Source organism: Adiantum capillus-veneris, unplaced genomic scaffold (assembly GCF_014529385.1).
Source record: "Adiantum capillus-veneris isolate H3 unplaced genomic scaffold, ASM1452938v2 Hic_scaffold_453, whole genome shotgun sequence".
Classification (NCBI taxonomy): Eukaryota; Viridiplantae; Streptophyta; class Polypodiopsida; order Polypodiales; family Pteridaceae; genus Adiantum; species Adiantum capillus-veneris.
The window spans coordinates 9066-26663 of record NW_028221539.1 but is presented as its reverse complement, the minus strand read 5'-3'; the positions used below and the strand labels follow the sequence as shown (position 1 = coordinate 26663).

General features: G+C 40.7%; 2 protein-coding genes across 2 annotated transcripts; both read right to left on the bottom strand.

Moving 5' to 3' along the window:
- Window positions 1-6987: 6987 nt before the first annotated feature.
- On the bottom strand, window positions 6988-10234 carry LOC147416843 (uncharacterized). Its single transcript, XM_086508028.1, has 3 exons — window positions 9594-10234; window positions 9308-9386; window positions 6988-9054 (listed from the first exon to the last, which is right to left on the bottom strand). Exons 1-3 carry the CDS (start codon window positions 9732-9734, stop codon window positions 8411-8413), a joined length of 864 nt encoding a protein of 287 aa, XP_086364154.1. The 5' UTR covers window positions 9735-10234; the 3' UTR covers window positions 6988-8410.
- A 139-nt stretch (window positions 10235-10373) lies between these two features.
- Window positions 10374-12344, bottom strand: LOC147416842 (uncharacterized). The gene is made up of 8 exons (XM_086508027.1): window positions 12164-12344; window positions 11725-11814; window positions 11561-11620; window positions 11347-11386; window positions 11171-11264; window positions 10977-11036; window positions 10797-10888; window positions 10374-10556 (listed from the first exon to the last, which is right to left on the bottom strand). Exons 1-8 carry the CDS (start codon window positions 12256-12258, stop codon window positions 10476-10478), a joined length of 612 nt encoding a protein of 203 aa, XP_086364153.1. The 5' UTR covers window positions 12259-12344; the 3' UTR covers window positions 10374-10475.
- Between the last annotated feature and the right edge of the window lie 5254 nt (window positions 12345-17598).

Sequence of the window (17598 nt, the reverse complement as noted above, 5' to 3'; positions counted from 1 at the left end):
AGTCTATCTCAATCGGCTTTCCATTTTGCATGTGGCGGCGATGCTTGGGTGGTCATACTTCACTTGAACTCTCTGTGCCTAGAGAGAGCGTAGGTCCACTTGCTTCCACCAAATGCTTTAGGATTTTGTGCTTTGACTTTGTGGTTGATATAGTTGACGACTTTTCTCTAACCGTTGGAGAAAAAACACTTGGTGCTACACAAAATCTGATTGATGTGAGAGTATTGATGCGGTTCTCAAAAGAAAAACTCACCTTCTTTCTTCAACTTCTTTGTTTGGCACTCATTGACAGAATGCTTTGGTTGATAGCAGTGATGACATTTCGTAGCCCTCCTTCTTAATGCTCTTGATTTGTGATTAGCACGAAAATGCGAGATGAGGAGCTTACCCCTGGCATGCATCGCTACTCTTTGTTGACTGAAGGTCTTTGCAAAGCTCTCCTCAGTGAGGGCACCAAATTAAGAGGCAGAGACGCAAAACAGACCCAGTGGCCTCTACACCAAGACACAATAGGAGCACCACCTAGCTTGGAATGCGGCTAAGATGCATGGTAAGGGGTCGGCACATAATACAAGCAAAATGTGAGAGAAAGAGAGAGGGAGAGGAAGAGATCATTAGAGGATTCATTAATATAGGCTTTATAAACACCGTACAAACATTCACGAGGGGAATTGCACATAATCAACATCTCACAAACTCATATGTGCATGGCAACTCAAACCTCTTGGCCATTGACACTAGGTTTGTGTTTGAGCCACTTAAGTGGCTTGAGCCACAATAGTGGCTTGGCACATCATTCTATAAAATTGACTTTAAGATTGTCTAATTTTCAAGAAACCTTGATCATAGGATATCATTGAGGTCCTATGACATAGACGAAAACCATTTATCCCAAAAAAGTGTAAAATTTAAAAAAAATAGTTTTCTAAAAAGGTAAGAAGCCACAAAACTAGCTTTTAATTTAATAGCATACATGTTTTTGAGTCCTAAAACAAGTCGACAATCTTTTTTCTAAAAATATTATATGCATAGATTCTCATTGTATACATATCCATGTATTTTTCAAAAAAGTTTCAATGTGCTTTGAAGGTTCTTAAGGGGTCTACAAGGGATATCAAAAAATTTCAATGCTTTTTATTTGATTGTATTTAAAAGATGGCTCTTAGAAAATAACAATTTTACATGAAAAATTATTTGTTTCTATTTTTTTCAATTCCCTACATGCCTTGAGAACAAATCCCTGAAAGGTTTCGATGATGTTTTTTGTGGTCTATGAGAACAAGAATTTACAAAAAAGTTGCTTATAGCCACAAAAGTGGCTCATGTTCACACAGCCCTAGTGTTAAGAAACCAAAAAGAATAACCATAGCTAATACTATATCATAGTAGAACTATGTGTGCATAGAGGTTCGTACACAAGAATGTCCAAATAAGAGTGTGAGTATTAGAGCTTAAGTGTGTGTGTGTGTGTGTGTGTGTGTGTGTGTGTGTGTGTGTTTTTACAAAAGAGGAGGCCTCCTTTTATAGGCCAAGAGTTACTAGTAATTAGGGAAGAGATTATGAGCAAGAGGGACAATTACAAAGTAACCTCAATTAGGGACATTTCTCCAATGAGAGAGCTTCATGTGCCTTGCTTATTGACCAATTTTTTCATGATACTTTCATCATGGCGAGCTTCGTCTCCATGGCACCTTCCATAGCTCGTGTCCAAAAGCTTTCTTATAATAATATTTGAGAGAATCTCGATAAAATAAGAGAAAATCCAATAATAATGGAGAGAAACCTATAAAAACCTATAAAAAATCCAGTAATAATGGAGAGAAACCTATGTTGGATAACCATGACTTCTTTTCGTGTGGACAGATAAGCTCCACCATTTTGGCCGTATCTTCCAAACCGTAGCTCTGAAAATTATTTAAAAAATAGGGACAGAAAGAAGAGCTCAACGCCTACAACTTTGTTGTTAAAAATATTTTCAAATTCAGAATCAAAAAAAAAATCACAAAATTATGTGTGTCATCTCCTTTACATAAGTCTTCCAGGTGGTCCCCTCTTGACTCCATATGCAAGTCTTGTGTCCACAAGTGAATTATGTTTACATTTGATAATATTTTGTTGATTCAAACTCCATAATCAATAAGATTCTCCTCCCTTTCACTATTGACTCTTACTCTTCACATATACTGACCATCAGGTAGTGACCATTAGATAGATCAACATCCAGTGAATTTTTTGTTTTCGTAGGGTTTGTTCCTATCTCTCCTTATTTTCAAGATCCAAATGTATCGAAACCATAGCTATGTAAGAAGAATATACATAGATTGTTTTTGTGATTTTCATGCATCACGTCTTTCCTCCTTTTCACCATGCCTTGAAGCCTTGCCATCAAGTACATACCAAGAGAGAGGTGGTCCAAAATTTGAAAGGCGGCCCTAGTGCTTTGTGAATCAGAAGTTCCTTGTGAAATATAATTATTTTATGTGAACAATCGCAACTATTCCCCTTTGTTGATTAAGAGAAAGATCTTTGGATATTACACACCCTTGGTTTTAACTCTTCATGCTGAATCCTAGAAACACCTTTTCTTCAAAAAGAAAGAGATAATCTAGATATGATCTGACACCAATGTCACATAATTGGGACTAAGGTGCAGCAAAAATTATAGATTAAGTAGAGTAATCAATCAATTGTGTAGCATTGAGCATATTCGAGCATGACAATTGTAGAGCATCATTAACTTAGATTCAATCATGCATCACACACATGTACTAAAACTGCAAGAAAGAGAGACTCTGAGAGAAGAAAAGACACCAATTTGAGCACCGAACATTTTGGAGCCGACCTCCCCTCCGAAAGGACTTTGTATCAATAAATTCATCTTCTTTAGAAGAGCTTCCGATCAATACAACAGATTAGTCGCATTTTTGTCTGCACAAATTGAAGAGATGAAAGCTCTAAAATTTGGCAAAGTTTGCAGTTACAATTTTCACCTAAAACACTTCGTTGAGCTCAATCCGAAGACCTTAAACACCTCGCGAGTGATAGGATCTGCGAAGACTAAGCAAGAATCAGGTTGGAAAGATACGTAAGTATTAAAAAGTAGTAACCTACATAGTTAAATAGTATGAACTTGACCGGACATAGCTATAGAGACTTGTGTGTGTGTGTGTGTGTGTGTGTGTGTGTGTGTGTGTGTGTGTGTGTGGAGAGAGAGAGAGAGAGAGAGAGAGAGAAGATGATGAGCCTTAAGGAGAGCATGGAGAGGATTGCATGGAGCTTCATGGAACAAGAAGACAAAGTCTCCTTGCTATCTCCAGTGCAGCCCTGCAAAAAATGCAAAAAACTCTCTCTTGCGGTCCTCAAATGAAAAAACTATGAACTACAAAGTTGTTCATCTCGTCGTTTCCAAAAAGATACGTGAGCCCTTTTTACGGAGTCACTTTCTTTTTCAAGCTATTCCAAAAATACTCACCTTAGGTTCTAACAAAATAATTTTATATTTTTAAGAGCCACTCCTCTCACCTTATCTTTTGCATGGGAGGCTTGTGGACCACGGTCTCATTCCCACCTTTTGGTTATTCCTTTTACTTTCGAAGGCTTTCGACATCCGTTTTGGACTCTTTTGGACTCGCTAATATCCTGTCTTCGCCCCATAAGATCTCGATTGAATCCTTATTGAATTACGTTGGCACTTGTGAAGAATGCATTTAAATTTTGGGACTCTCTAGTTCACAAACACATTCCTTTGACTGTTGTAGATAATTGACACTTCTAATATTTTTATTTTCTCTCACTAGAATGGCCAATTCTAGCAAGAGAAAATTCACTCAAGTAAACCAAAAATAAAATTTGGTGACATTTTTCCATGTGTTGTAAGCAAATGGGAATCCTCCATCAATTTTGTTGCTTACACATCTTAGCAAAACAAGGTGGTTGAATGCAAAATTCAAACATTGATAGAAGCTGCTTGAGCCATGCTTTTTGTGGCTAGACTTGAGAAACCATTCTGGGAGGTGTTTGTTCTACAAATTGCTACCTATAAACCGCATACATACTTCTTTAATGACTAAGTGTACACTATGAACGATGGTTTGGGCATACTCCTAATTTGAGGTATCTGAAAGTCCTTGGATGTGAGCATAATATGCTCTTATACAAGGAAAATGGAGAAATTGGACCCCAAAACCATCAAATGTCTCTTCATGGGGTATGGTGTGTGCATTAAGGCATATCGTATATGGGATCAATTAAACATACCTTCTTATTTACACGGAATGTTGACTTTCATGAAGAAAATTTACTCGATAGTGGCACTCCTTCTGACAAGTAGGCTTCAACATTTGAACAATCGATGTTATCTCTAACCAAAGGCCAAGTTCTGCCTCTTCTTCATATAAGGCTAGAAGCACCCCTCCATTTTGTGACCTTGAATAAGCCTAAATGCTTTGTAATAAGAATGCTACTTTATATTATTTGGACATTTACTTCTAATTATAGAAGAGCTCAACAATAGTGAAATTAAATGGTTGTATCTAATCAACGCGTGCCTCTATGTGCAACGCTCCTCTATGTGTGTGGGGGGGGAAGGCCCACCAAACTTCCACAAACATTAATTGAGTAAACAATGATGCATCTTTTCAAGTAAACAATGATGTCTAACATTCTCAAATGAGTTGTGGCACGAGCTTCAAGTATACCAAGTAAACAATGATGGATCTTTTCAAGTAAAAATGTGCTTCTAATAATGAACACAAAATGCATGTTTTGAATGAGTAAACAATAAATGAATATCAAAGACCCTTCTAAGATTACTAGTGCAGCCGGCGGCTCTCTCTCTCTCTCTCTCTCTCTCTCTCTCTCTCTCTCTCTCTCTCTCTCTCTCTCTCTCTCTCTCTCTCTCTCTCTCTCTCTCTGCGCGTCACTGTGTTCCAGGACTGCAGGCGACACCCGCCGGAAGCAAGAGAGACTAACGGGTGGCCGGGGGGGGGGAATTCGCTCCCCCTTTATCTATTAGTATAGAAACAACACAACATAAACCAAGCTAGCTAGGACGTCCAAAAGTCTTAGGGGGACATGTCTGGAAGTGAACCGCAATGCGCGTTTGAAGTAAAAATGCATCTAGACCCTTATCATTCATTTGAAGGGTAAATTTTTACCTATCCTTCATTAAGCTATATTTAGGCAAAGGATTTTCAATATTCTATCCTTCTTTAGGAGGGTAAAAATATGTTTGCCCTTCACTGAAGGGTAAAAGTGCCTCCGAAGGGCGTCGAAGTCTTCAAAAATTAGGCCTGTCTACAAGTCATATTCAATTGTGTAAACAATGACACATCCCTTTGAGTAAACAATGCAACATTCTTCAACCTTTTCAAGTTAAATGCAGCGGGTGAGCACACCTTTTGTAAACAATGCATCAGGTACAAAGTAAACACAATGAACAAACAACGCATCGCTTCAAATGAGGAAACAATAACCGCATGAGGTGCCACAAACCAAGCTAATCCTGAAATCTTAAGGGGGCGTGTCTAGCATCTTTTTCAAGTTCAGAGCTAGAACGGGCTTCGAGTAGGACGTACACATCTTGAAAAAGAAATGGGGAGAAGAATCTAAGTAGATTTCTTCTCTCTTTCATGGCACACATTTTTAATAAACAAGAAAATAAACACAAATGAGTAAACAATGTATCTTTCCAAATGAGTAAACAATAACTTTAGTGCCAAAAGTAAACAATGCATACTTTGAGCAAACAATAACATAATTGAGTAAATAATGATTGGGACACCAAAACAAGTAAACAATGAAATATGCATGCGAGTAAGCAATGATTGGGATGCCCATGCATTCAATATAAACCAAGCTAATCGAGGTGTCCAAAAGTCTTAAGAGGGCACGGTGTGCTTCAGGTAGCCAAGCCCTCAGGACTAAGTAACACATAGCATTAAAGAGGAGGGGATCAAGGGCAGAGAAGTGCCCACTACGCACAAAAATCGAGGAGATCGCAGCCGTAGATATACACTTAAAAACTAAACCCGGCCACAAATTAAACCCGGCCACAAACTAAACCCGAGCAACGTTTATGTTTTAATAATAAAACCCAATAAAAACGGCCCATGGTAACAGCATGTGCCGGTGGGTCTCTCTTTAATGCTATGTGTTACTTAGTGTTGAGGGTAGCCCCTTAAGGCACCAAAGAGTGATGAATGTGATGGATAGAGGGCACGAGATCAAAACCCTATGTATGTGATGAGGTAGTGTAGCTGGCCCAAGAAGCTTATTGTACTTGCAATCTTGGAGGGTAATGGCATTGGCTTTAGTTTGGGGATTAAATTTGAGAGCAAGTTTAGCATTAAGAGCAACGGGCATGTGTTGGGACATGTACTGGCCATTCACTAAAGTCGTGCCAAGTTGTTTAAGGATACATAATGTAATGAGCTTGAGAAAGCTTTCTGAAACGACCATTCAGATCATGAATGACAGACATACCAAGAGAAACATTCGTGGAAAAACCAAATACAAGCATATCATGCACAATATCAATAATGTCACAATAAGAGGCAACCATACGGATATCATCGACAAAAAGGCCCAATAAGGCACGATACAAGACATTTTATTATTAAAATTGGCAACAAACAAACGGTGCCAACTATGATCAGAGAGATAGTCACACATATGATAATACCATTGGCCAATGATGTTGTGATGATTGAGGCAAGGAACTATAAGTTTTGGAGCCCAACCAATGGCACTTACCATGACCTTAAAGCTACAAGGCGTCACGGCAATAACATCAGAAAGCATCCTCCAACATAAGAAAGCATCCTGTTCGCAATTTATTGAGTTCAAACCATGGTGGTCTTTAAAGACAAGATCAACGCAATAAGGGAAATCACTGATGCTCACATCCAGTGCAATTTTTGTCATAGATTTAGGTATTTAGAGAGATTTTTATCTGAAGAAGAATTAAGCCTGTCACGGAATCCTTACCAGCTTTGTGTATCAAAGGTTCAATGCTGGAAACTTCAGCCCATACCCTAAAGCTTAGGTTGACTATACAAAGCTCTCGCACTATGATGGTACCAGCCAACCTCTTTTGATGAAACCACCAGATCCCATGCAACTCTATGCTAGCTTTCTCTGTAAACCCTCTGCACATGATGATATCTGGTTTCTTGACACTATTGCTACACATTATTTGACCTAGCTTCTAGAATGACTCGAGAATATTACCTCTTACTGCACCTTTGCAAGTTAGCCTAGGAGACGATAGCACTCAACCTACTTCTGTTTATGGTGATGCTGAGATTACTTTGCCGAGAGGTCGCAAAGTCGGCATCTCTCAGGTCTACTTTGTGCTAGGTCTACACAAAAATTATGTTCTTCATCAAGTGAAAAATCACAAGCTAGCACTTGCTCTTCCCAAACAGCTCGCCTCCATTAACTTTTGTGAAGGGTGTGTAATTGGTATAGCCACTCAAAACCTTTTCGTCATTCCTTCTTTTGAGAATGGCGAATACAAGATTCCTTTATATATAAGGAGTGGATCTAATTGTGGGTAGGAATTGGGGGAGCTAATTACCTAGGAACATAGGTGCCACTAATCTAAGAACGACAGTGATGTAGGTGTTTGTGTATGTGTGTGTGCACTTCTACTTACTATTCTAACCGGCATGTATTTAACCTAGACCAAGCTAATTTGGACATCCAAGAGTCTTAACAAGGCATGTCTAGAAAAAAAAAAGAGCTTTTGTTTAAGTGAATCTCAGCACGTTCTTTTTTTTAAAATGCATTTGAGGAGACGTGTGCCTTCCCAAACCATACATGTTGTATCAAAGAGCTTTTACACAGCTTGTTAAAAGCAAGAGATAATAAAACTTGCAACAGGTACACAAGTACATCTGGGTGCACTCTATGAAGCCACAATGAGTATGTATGCAGACATAAAGGTGTTGATTTGATATGTTGTCAAAATAGTCCTCGAAAGGCTGATCCAAAAATGCAAAAGAAGTAACCTAAACCTGGTTGGAAACCTACCGAAGAAGAGGTCCAAGTGGAATCCAAAACCCTAGTGAAAAAGGGCATGGAATTTTTCCTACTCACTGTGCATACAAGAGCCCAATGTGACCTGAACTTGAGAGCCTTGACGACAGTGGTAGCATAGTATAACAAAGCTCTCATAGAATGAAAATTCTACTTCCGTTTTCTGAATGCAGGATTTTCGTTGTAGTGCGGTTACCACTTCTCCGTTGCAAGAAGGCGATGAAGATGCTCTGTTTTCCTCATTATTTTTTCAAACTTGCCTCTGCATCTTCAAAGCATTTCTTTGCCAGCTTGTGCCATTGATCTTTATATTGTAATCTTGATTGGGGTGCCTTGGCTATGGAGCCTAGCTCTATTTTGGAAGGGCGGTCTATCTTTTGCATGGGGATGTGTTCTTCAAAGCCATATGCTCTCTTTTCAGATGTCCCTCCATCCACCACCTGACCAACTCAAAGCGAAATCTCCAAGGACACTCACAACATTGCCGTGCTAGTCTCCCATCTAGCAAGAAGATGTCTACATATGGCAATGGCATCATGAAAGGTGCGTTGCTACTTCCAACCCCTTGCTCTAGTTCTTTGTGTAAACTTGCCTCGTCCACCTTCTTAGCATCTCCTCTCCCCTCACCATTCTTTGATATGCCCTTCTTTGCTTGATCAAAGGCAATTGCTAGCTTCTTGTCACCGCCCATGGACTTCGCAACCACTTCCTCATCATCAGCAATCGTTTTCTCCTCATGCAACTCAAACACATTTATCAACTCCTTTTTAGGTCGTGGATTGATCAAGGCTAGTGTTTGTACATGGGGCAGATCTACTCCAAGAGTGGTGTCCTTCCCCTCTTTCTCTCTGAGTTCCTTTTCGCTCAGCTGGGGGCTACTTTGGAGAGCCGTTGGATGCATGCCGTATGTTGTATCAAATGGAGGCTTGGTCCCATGCGTGTGTCCTTGTGTGTGTTTACCCGCCTCTTTCAATCCCCTTCTTGGTGCCATAAAGATCACAACCCTTCGTCTTTCTTCATGTACACAAGGATTGAAAGTGTTAGTTCATTGTGTGTATATCTCAATAGGAAAGCCCTAAAAACACCAAAATACTGAGCAATGCGTGCGGATTGTGAGCACAAAATTTGTACAACAAAAACTAGAAAAGACCTTGCAAGACAACTGAGCAAATGCCTCATGGACTTGGAGCAAACAAGACCCTTAATAAAAGGTAATAAAAGCAAGATAAAAAGACCACATGACGAGCTATCGAAGTTATTCGAACACCTGCATATCTTCGTGACTGTCCACGGTACTCCTTTGCATGCAGCCCCTCAACCTCATGTAATGAGTTCATCCACATCGGCTGCCAAGTTGGATAAAAAATGCCGCATCAACAACCAAGTCCTAGTTTTACGAATTTGGACACGTGGACGCATGCGTGCCTATTCCGCACCAGTAGCTTCACTATTTTATTCAATTCCACAGAGATTCCATGCGGATCTCATGAAGACCACACACGAGGTATAGAGGAATTGAACTTTAGCAGTGAGCATTGAACGCATAGCCTAACCAGCTCAGCCATCACACCGAGCTGCGACTCCCCCGGTTCGAAAAATGAACTCTCGTGCCCCGTCAACCTGCTGTGCTGCTCGTTATCTGCACTGTCCTCCCTCGTGAACCCTACGCTGCTACCTACTGCCTGTGCCTTCATCTCCTTTTTGCCTCGCCACGCCAAAGCGGCATCTGTTCAGATTGTAAGCTTTAACGATTTTTTTAAAAAAGTAGGGACATACCATCCGTTCCTTCTGTCTTACGTTGGTGAAGGTATGAAACTTGGATTTTTGGGTAAAAGCCGATTAAATTCACCAGGGCTTCATGTGCTCAAAAAATAAGAATCATGGATGCAGGTGGTCTTCATGTGCTCAAAAATAAGAATCATGGATTGCAGCTTAAGGAAACCACATGATAACATGCGATTCCTAGGAGATGACTTCTTCCCTTGTGTGCATGTGTTTTCTCTCTCACATACACTAGTCTACCATACGAGCAAAAGCTTCTAATTTATTTTGGTTTTTCTATTGTTTGCCACCATGTTGCAATGTACCGATGCCAGCTAAACCAGCGGACATGGAAGAGCATCAATACCGACTAATCTGGCCAAATTTAACCTGCAGCGGTTTAGATTACATTGTTGCATGGGAAATCACCAGATTAGGTATTACCAAAATTGCAAATGAAGCCAAGTAACTGGAATTATCATAAAAGAGGTTGCCTAATCTAACACAAAGGGTAAAATCTGTCTATGTGAGCACTGACAAAGTTTAGTGAAGTGGATTGGAAGAACCAAACACAAATAAACTGTTTATACTTATAAAATAGATGGGGACAGCATAACCGGTTAACAAATGGTTCGATACTGGATCAATCAAACCTAATGTCAATGGGTCCCATCTTAGTCATCCAGTTCATCATCCGAATTACTTGACAAAAAAGTCCCAAGAGATTTTCGCAAGATACTAAAGGACTTGTCTTCCTGAAAATCAGCACAGCAAGGTTCAGAAAAATTAAACATGCTGCCTACGTAAAAAAATTGGATGATGAAGCATTCAAAATAACAAAGCACAAGATTGTTGTGGTTAATTATGTAGATAGGGTTTCAAAGACCACAACCTTGTTTGCTCATGACCAAAAAATTCAAGCAAGCACATGATCTGGCACAAACCCTTGGCATCACATACACATGACTTACTGCTACAGAAGTTAAAAGCATAACCTGCTTAGTTTTCTTCAGGGAACTTTCTGCAGCTGAAATCTGCTGTTCACAAGATTTCTGAAGCTCAACAAAAGAAGCTTTGTCCTTTTTCCCTGCCATAAAGAAAAGGCACCAGGTTGTTGTCTGGAAAATAGCCAAGGCAGAATATCTACCAAAGAGAGAACCGCAAGACAATGTCACTTTGTTGTTCGAGTCGTGACACCAGCTTATCCCTCTCCTCTTCAAACTTGGCGAACAGGTCTGCAAGTCCAAATACAGATTCCATAGCAAAAAATAAGAGGTATCAAAAACTTGGCTCTCGTCATGACATGCGAGTTGATAATAATGCGGTAAAAAGTAGAGACAACTGGTTACACCTAGAGGTGATCTTCTACCTTCATAAGTCTGAACGTGAGACACCTTTTCTTTTGCAAACTTTTCCTTTGCAGATTGATATTTTGCAAACTCCCCTTGTAAAGCAGCTTCATACTGAGAAACATCAGAAGCTAACATATGAAAAATTTGCATCATACTGAGCCTTACACAACAACTTGGAAAATGAAAAGCTCACATCTTTGCATGTTTTGGTAGCAGTTTTAACAAGGTTTTGCCTGCAACATTTCAAGGTAAGCAGTTAAAGTATGGTACGCAATTGAGCATCTACCCTGTTAATCCCCCAAGAGTAAACAAACATGTGACTTTAGCTAAATAGACTGCAGTAATAAGTTACTGACTTTATTTCAATTTAGGTAACATTCCTTTTATCACCTTCAAAATTTACTCACCACTCTTTCTCTGTCTTTTGCTTCTTGGCATCTGCCTGTGATTTGATTTCTGAAGCGAGGCTGGAATTAGCAACATGGCAAAGACGGGAATTACTGAATCTGTTCAGAAAGGGCTTTAAAGACCGAAGGAGCTTTGATAGACAAAGAGAAAAGACCAGCCATACTTTTCAATAATTTCCTTGTTTTTCTTCTGCCCGTCTTTCTGAGCTTTCTGGCGCACTTGCTGAAGAGCTACGAGGATACCTTTGATATCACTGATGAGAGAGAGGGTGCAGGTGAGAAGAAGGGAAAATCCAAGCTATGTGAAGGCAAGAAATCATCTCTTTCACAAAAAAACAGACGAAGTCCATGCTTTACACGTTCTGATTCAAACTGCTCCCAACCTCTCCATAAAGAGGTAACTAACAGCAAAGATAAATCCCTGTGCTATGCGCATAAACAAGATTATCAGCTCCTTCTTAAAGGAAAGAAATGTTGCGCGCTTTAAGCGATGCAGCTTCCCTGATTAAGTCTAACAAAAACAGCTCTTCTGGTAGCACATTCACGTCATGCAGAATCAAAACGGAAGAAAACCGACTGAGCCATACAGAAGGAGAAAATGACCTGGAAAGCTCCAGACCAAGCTCTTCTGCAGGCGCAGAAACATCCTTGGAAGACTTGGCAGCGTGAGCTCGGGAAGCCTTCAAGTCGGTCGCCATGTTAGCGTAGTGACAATAGGCGCTTTTGGAGGGAAACGCAGGTACGATGAGCTGAAAACCGCTGCCCCTTAATTCCACTACGGAGTAGCGAAATAGTGTGAACTCTGTGAAGTTTGAATTTAGGGAAAATTACCAAAATACCCCTCTAATTTGAGGAAATTTCCCAAATAACTCTCAAATTTCAAAAATTCCCAAAATGCCCCTCATATTTTGTCATAAATTCCCAAAATGCCCTTCAAATTTTCCAAAATTCCCAAAATACCCCTGGTTGTGAGACTAAATTTCTCGAAAAATAATTTTTTTTGTAGGTGTTCACAAGAAGAGTGATTGTCTATCGTACAAGATGCTAAAACTACAATTTGAGTTGGTTACGTAGGCTTTGGAGATGAATTGCTTCATTATTTTTAGACATAATTGCCTTTTTTGCGATGGTAACTGGTGACAAATTACATGCTGAGCACTCAAAAAAGGATCTCAATTGTCAAAAATGAATGAAGATTAGAAAATCTTGAACTTCCAACCAAAATAGATACAAGGGTATTTTGGGAATTTCCTCAAATTAGAGGGGTATTTTGGTAATTTTCCCTTGAATTTAACAAGGCCGTCACCAGTGTTCGGGAAAAGTCAATTTTCCAAACATACAAAACTCCTTTCCTTGAGTTTGCCGAGAGGAGAATTTTGAAAATTAGGGGTATTTTTTGAATTTTTACACTATTTTTTTTATTTTGGGACGGAATTTCTCCTTTTTTCCTTGCCCTCAACCGGTATTTTGAAATAGGAAACGGCACGATATTAAGCTGAGACACATTTTTCCTGAACACTGGCCGTCACTAACTTGACGACGGCGGCACTGCCTGATCAGACACACACACACACACACACACACACACACACACACACACACACACAGAGAATTGCTTACAGAGACTTGCCTAAGACCGAGAGCGACCGGGGAGAGTTTGCTGATGTCGGCTTTTTTAAAGTGCACGCTATTTTTACTGCAACAAGCATGGCTCCAAAGAAACGTTAAGCATCTTAAAATAGCTTCAAAAAGCCTAAAAGTTGTGTACAACATTTCATAGGCACCACGCCTATATCACTTTCTGCAAGGAGGCAGTGCCAACAAGTGATGAAATCATTATAATAAACCAATTAGAATAGCTATAATAAAGAATTATAAGTTTATTTTGATGACTTTCAAGTCTCGAGACTTTTCCATGATTAAAAGAAAATGCATAAGTCGCGAATATGCCTCTTGTCCCCCTTTTTTGTTGTCCATCTCTCTAAACCGTTGTGACCTGCCTATAGAGACTAACATTACTAAGCCCAGTAGTAGCGGACCGATGGGAGTGCCATAACATCCTCTTGGGCGTTCATTTCAATAGCCCTTATTAAGAATGTCTGCTGCTGCAGAAATCCCAAGTGGGCTACCCTAAACCACATTTTCTTGTTTATGTCGACATATAGTTACAATGGAGAAGCAAAAAATTGCTTCCTGGATATCACTACCAAACACCACAAGTTTCTACTACTACTGCCCCTCGAGCTTCCCCCACAACAAAGGTGTGAATTGTGTGGCGTTGCTTCTTCCGTCCAATGCTCAAAAGAGATGCAAATAATATACGAGCGAGTAGTAATTGTCACATAGAGAGAACTCCCAATGCAGAGAATATTTTTGTACTCCTTCCAACTTTCCGTCCAAATTTAAGCTCCACTTATCTTTTTCAAATATATCCAGATAGGAAAAACGTGCCCCACTTCTGGAAAAGATGCTCTCGAATCTGCTTTCTAAGTAACCTTGTCCTACTCTTCTTTGCACGCCAGTTTTGAGCCTCATCGTATCTCATGTCACCTCCGTTGCCCTCTCACCTAATCTTTTTTACAAGCTTCATCTCTCCCCCTTCTCTTTCACTCGTTCCCTGCCTTGCTTGCAAATGTGAAAAAGCTCCTAGGGATCATGGCTCTGGCCTCCATCATCCTTGGGCCGCTATGCACAACAGAGCAAGATATACCAATAGGAGCATACAAGTAGCATGTCGACAAACTCATTCACAAAGATTTAGCCAACATCATCGTGTTGGTTACGACAATCAACAAATGAATGTCAAATCAAATGGCTACGCAAAATACTCTGAATTCTTTACTCATTACTACTGACGTGTGAGCGGGATGGAAACACACACAATGCCTCTATAATCACTCGACACACACTCTTGGGATAATACACACACACTATGGGGCACCACTCAGCTTACACAACCCACCTGACCGAGACAAGGAACACACCGATGGAGTGAGAGGAGAGAGACTATCCATCCATTTGCCCACTCAACACAGAGACACACACACACACACACACACCCAAGAAACACACCTCAAAAGAGGAAGATCTCTGATGTTTAGATACAACTGATGTCATAAAATCTAATATCTAACCAACCCAAATGATTTTCTCATATTAAATTGATCACTTAATGTGGGAGAATAAACTGGAACAAGTGTTAAGATATAGATATGTGCTTATAGATCCATCTCAACACGGGGCCAATGGTAAAGGGGCCCAAAAGGGAGATGGTCCATCAAAGAGCAAGGCTAACCAATCGAGCATAAGACCTTAGGGTTAGCTTCATTGAAGACCTCCAATAAATGTGTGTAAAAGTCCTTTGACCTTAGGTAAGCTAGGGCTGAGCTTGAGGTGGGAACCCGGCCCAAGCTCGAGGTGCTTGAGGTGCTTGTCGTGCTTGAGGTGTTTGTCATGCTTGAGGTGCTTGATTAAGATGCTTGAGGTGCTTGACTGGCTCCATGCTTGAGGCGCTTGACTTGCTGCATGATTAAGGTACTTGAGGTGCCTTGAGAATCTTGCCTGAGATGCTTGTGCGAACACCCCCTAGTTCAAGTGCTTTGTCATGCTTGGTGAGTAAGGTGCTTGATCACCTAAAGTCAAAATCATTACTACAAGAGGGAGGGCGAGCCCTTTTCCTAGGGGCTAGAGAGAGAACACCCACTCACACACACAAGGGAAGCCCCAACTTGAAGAGGCAGCAAGGACACATGTCAGGCCCCTACCCATGTTATCTTCATGTGTTGCTCGAAGCCTATTGGCTAGGCTTCAAAGGGGTCCAATGATAAATTACATGAATTATCTAATTGTTTTAGCATTTATCAAGTCCTCTCTCTCAAAGGGGAAAGGGGGACACTTGTCCCAAGGCTACCCATGTTGCTTGTAATGGCTCCTTCTTGTGATTGGCTAGGCCTGGAGGGGTCCAATGAGCTTCAAGCATGAGCTACAAGGGAGGGTCGACCCAAGCAAGCTAGGGGGGTGCTTAGGGGGTATACTCACCCACACACACCCACAAGCACTCTCATTGTGTACTATGCAAAGTGCAAGAGCTCCCTCTCCTTCTCCAAGCAAGTAGAGGTTGAGAGCCTACACCAACACTCTTGGCTATGGAGTGCAAAGCCAACCAAGAGCCATGCTTCAATGCTTAAGCTCGACATCTCCTTCCTCTTCATTACTATGCTATTATGTATGCTAGCAACAAGAGTATGATAAGTGAGGAACTAGTTCTTTCTCCTATGAAATGTTTCTTCTTCCTCTTCCCTACCCTCATTCCCTGCTAGCTCTCTCCACCTTCGAAGGTGTTTGAGGTCTTGGGACTGAGGCTTGGGACAATTAAAGCTTTCTTCAAGTTCATGTTATGCTATGATTGTGATGCATGAAGCTTTCCATCTTCATTGCATCACCTAGGTCACAAGGAACACAAAGAATGTATTGTAACAAGTCTCTCTTAATGGGAGAAATCATAATACAAATGCCTATTGGAGGGGGGACCGGCTCCACATAAATCCGGTCCTCAACTGTTGTCATGTTCTCTAAATTCTCTCTCTTGCAAAAGTATTGTTCATGCCAAGTTAACTAATTGCTATGATTATGTTGCTATCTTCAATTATGTCTACCCGCTATGCTCACAAAGTTATTTCTCGAAAGTATTCTCATTAATTTCCGCTATTCTCAAGTTGAATAGGCTAATTCCATTACATTGGTATCAATTATAATAGAGTAAGTGGAAATGGGATCTAATATCGGTTTTGTTAAGCCCACTATGTGGGGGATGGTGCACACCTCGGGAGCTTTGGACTTAATAATGGAGTCTTTTTAGACTTGCCTACGGCTTTACCATTATTGAGCCATAAGAAGTCCGAAAGGAGCTAGCCCTTGGCAACTCTGCTATGTTAGACCTACTCCTCTATTCTCTATAATTAACCACTTTGAGCCGTGGGTGTAGATACTTAAGAGCCAATTTTCAAAGGCTAAGAGGAGTGGCAACTAAGGTTTTGAATTGCCAAAGCATACACTAAGTACATACATAAAATTTTGTTAACATGGCTGACAATAATCAAGAGAGTAGAATGAACATTGATAGCTTTGATTTTGCACATGAAGGTGACAATGATGATGCTCCCATGTTTGTGAATTATCTTGTGACTAGGTTGCAACAAGCTATGGGCAACCCTACTTTGCAAGCCGAAGTTACTCAACAACTTCGTGCCTATGGAATTTCCCTTCCTCTCCAAGAGGAGAGAGAGCTTAGGAGGCCTCTTGAAGAGACCCACAAAAGAAGACTCTCTCCCATTCGAGAGGAGGAATCCAAAGAGAAAGAAAGCAATGAAAGTCTAAGTTCTTCTGAAGATGTGGCTCCACGAAGAAGGCGGTCTAGACGATCGCCTACTCCTCCCAAGAGGAAAAGAGCAACCCATAGTCCTTCTCCTCATCACTCTGAAAGGCAAGAGAGGAAACAAAGGAAGAAAAGGGCTAGGAAGAGGTCACCCTCTTCTCCTTCTTCTTCACCTTCCTCCTCTTCCGATGAAAGTTATGGCTATTCTCCTAGAGAATACAAGAGGGGAGGACATCGCAAATCATTTCCTGCATGGCGAAGGTCACAAAAGCTAAAGAAGTTCAAGGAGGGAGGAAAGAGTATCTCTTTTCTCACCTACGATGGCACCTTTGGTGCTACCGACAAAGTCTTGGCCTTCATCCAGCAATTTGACGCGGCCTTTGGGGACGAGGGCTTCACAGAGTCCTCCAAGCTACGTCATGTAGCTATGCACTTCCAAAAATCAGCTCGTCAATGGTGGGCTAGCCTTCGTGGCAATGGAGAAGCCCCAAAGACATGGAAAACTCTACGAGTTTCCATCATGAAGCAATTTCTGCCAAGCGATACTAAAGATAAAGTTCTTACCGAATGGCACGGCTTGAAGCTTCTCTCTCATGAGTCTATCAACAAGTATGTAGACAAGTTTTGGGATTTACATCTCAAAGCTACTGTCTTTCAAAAGATA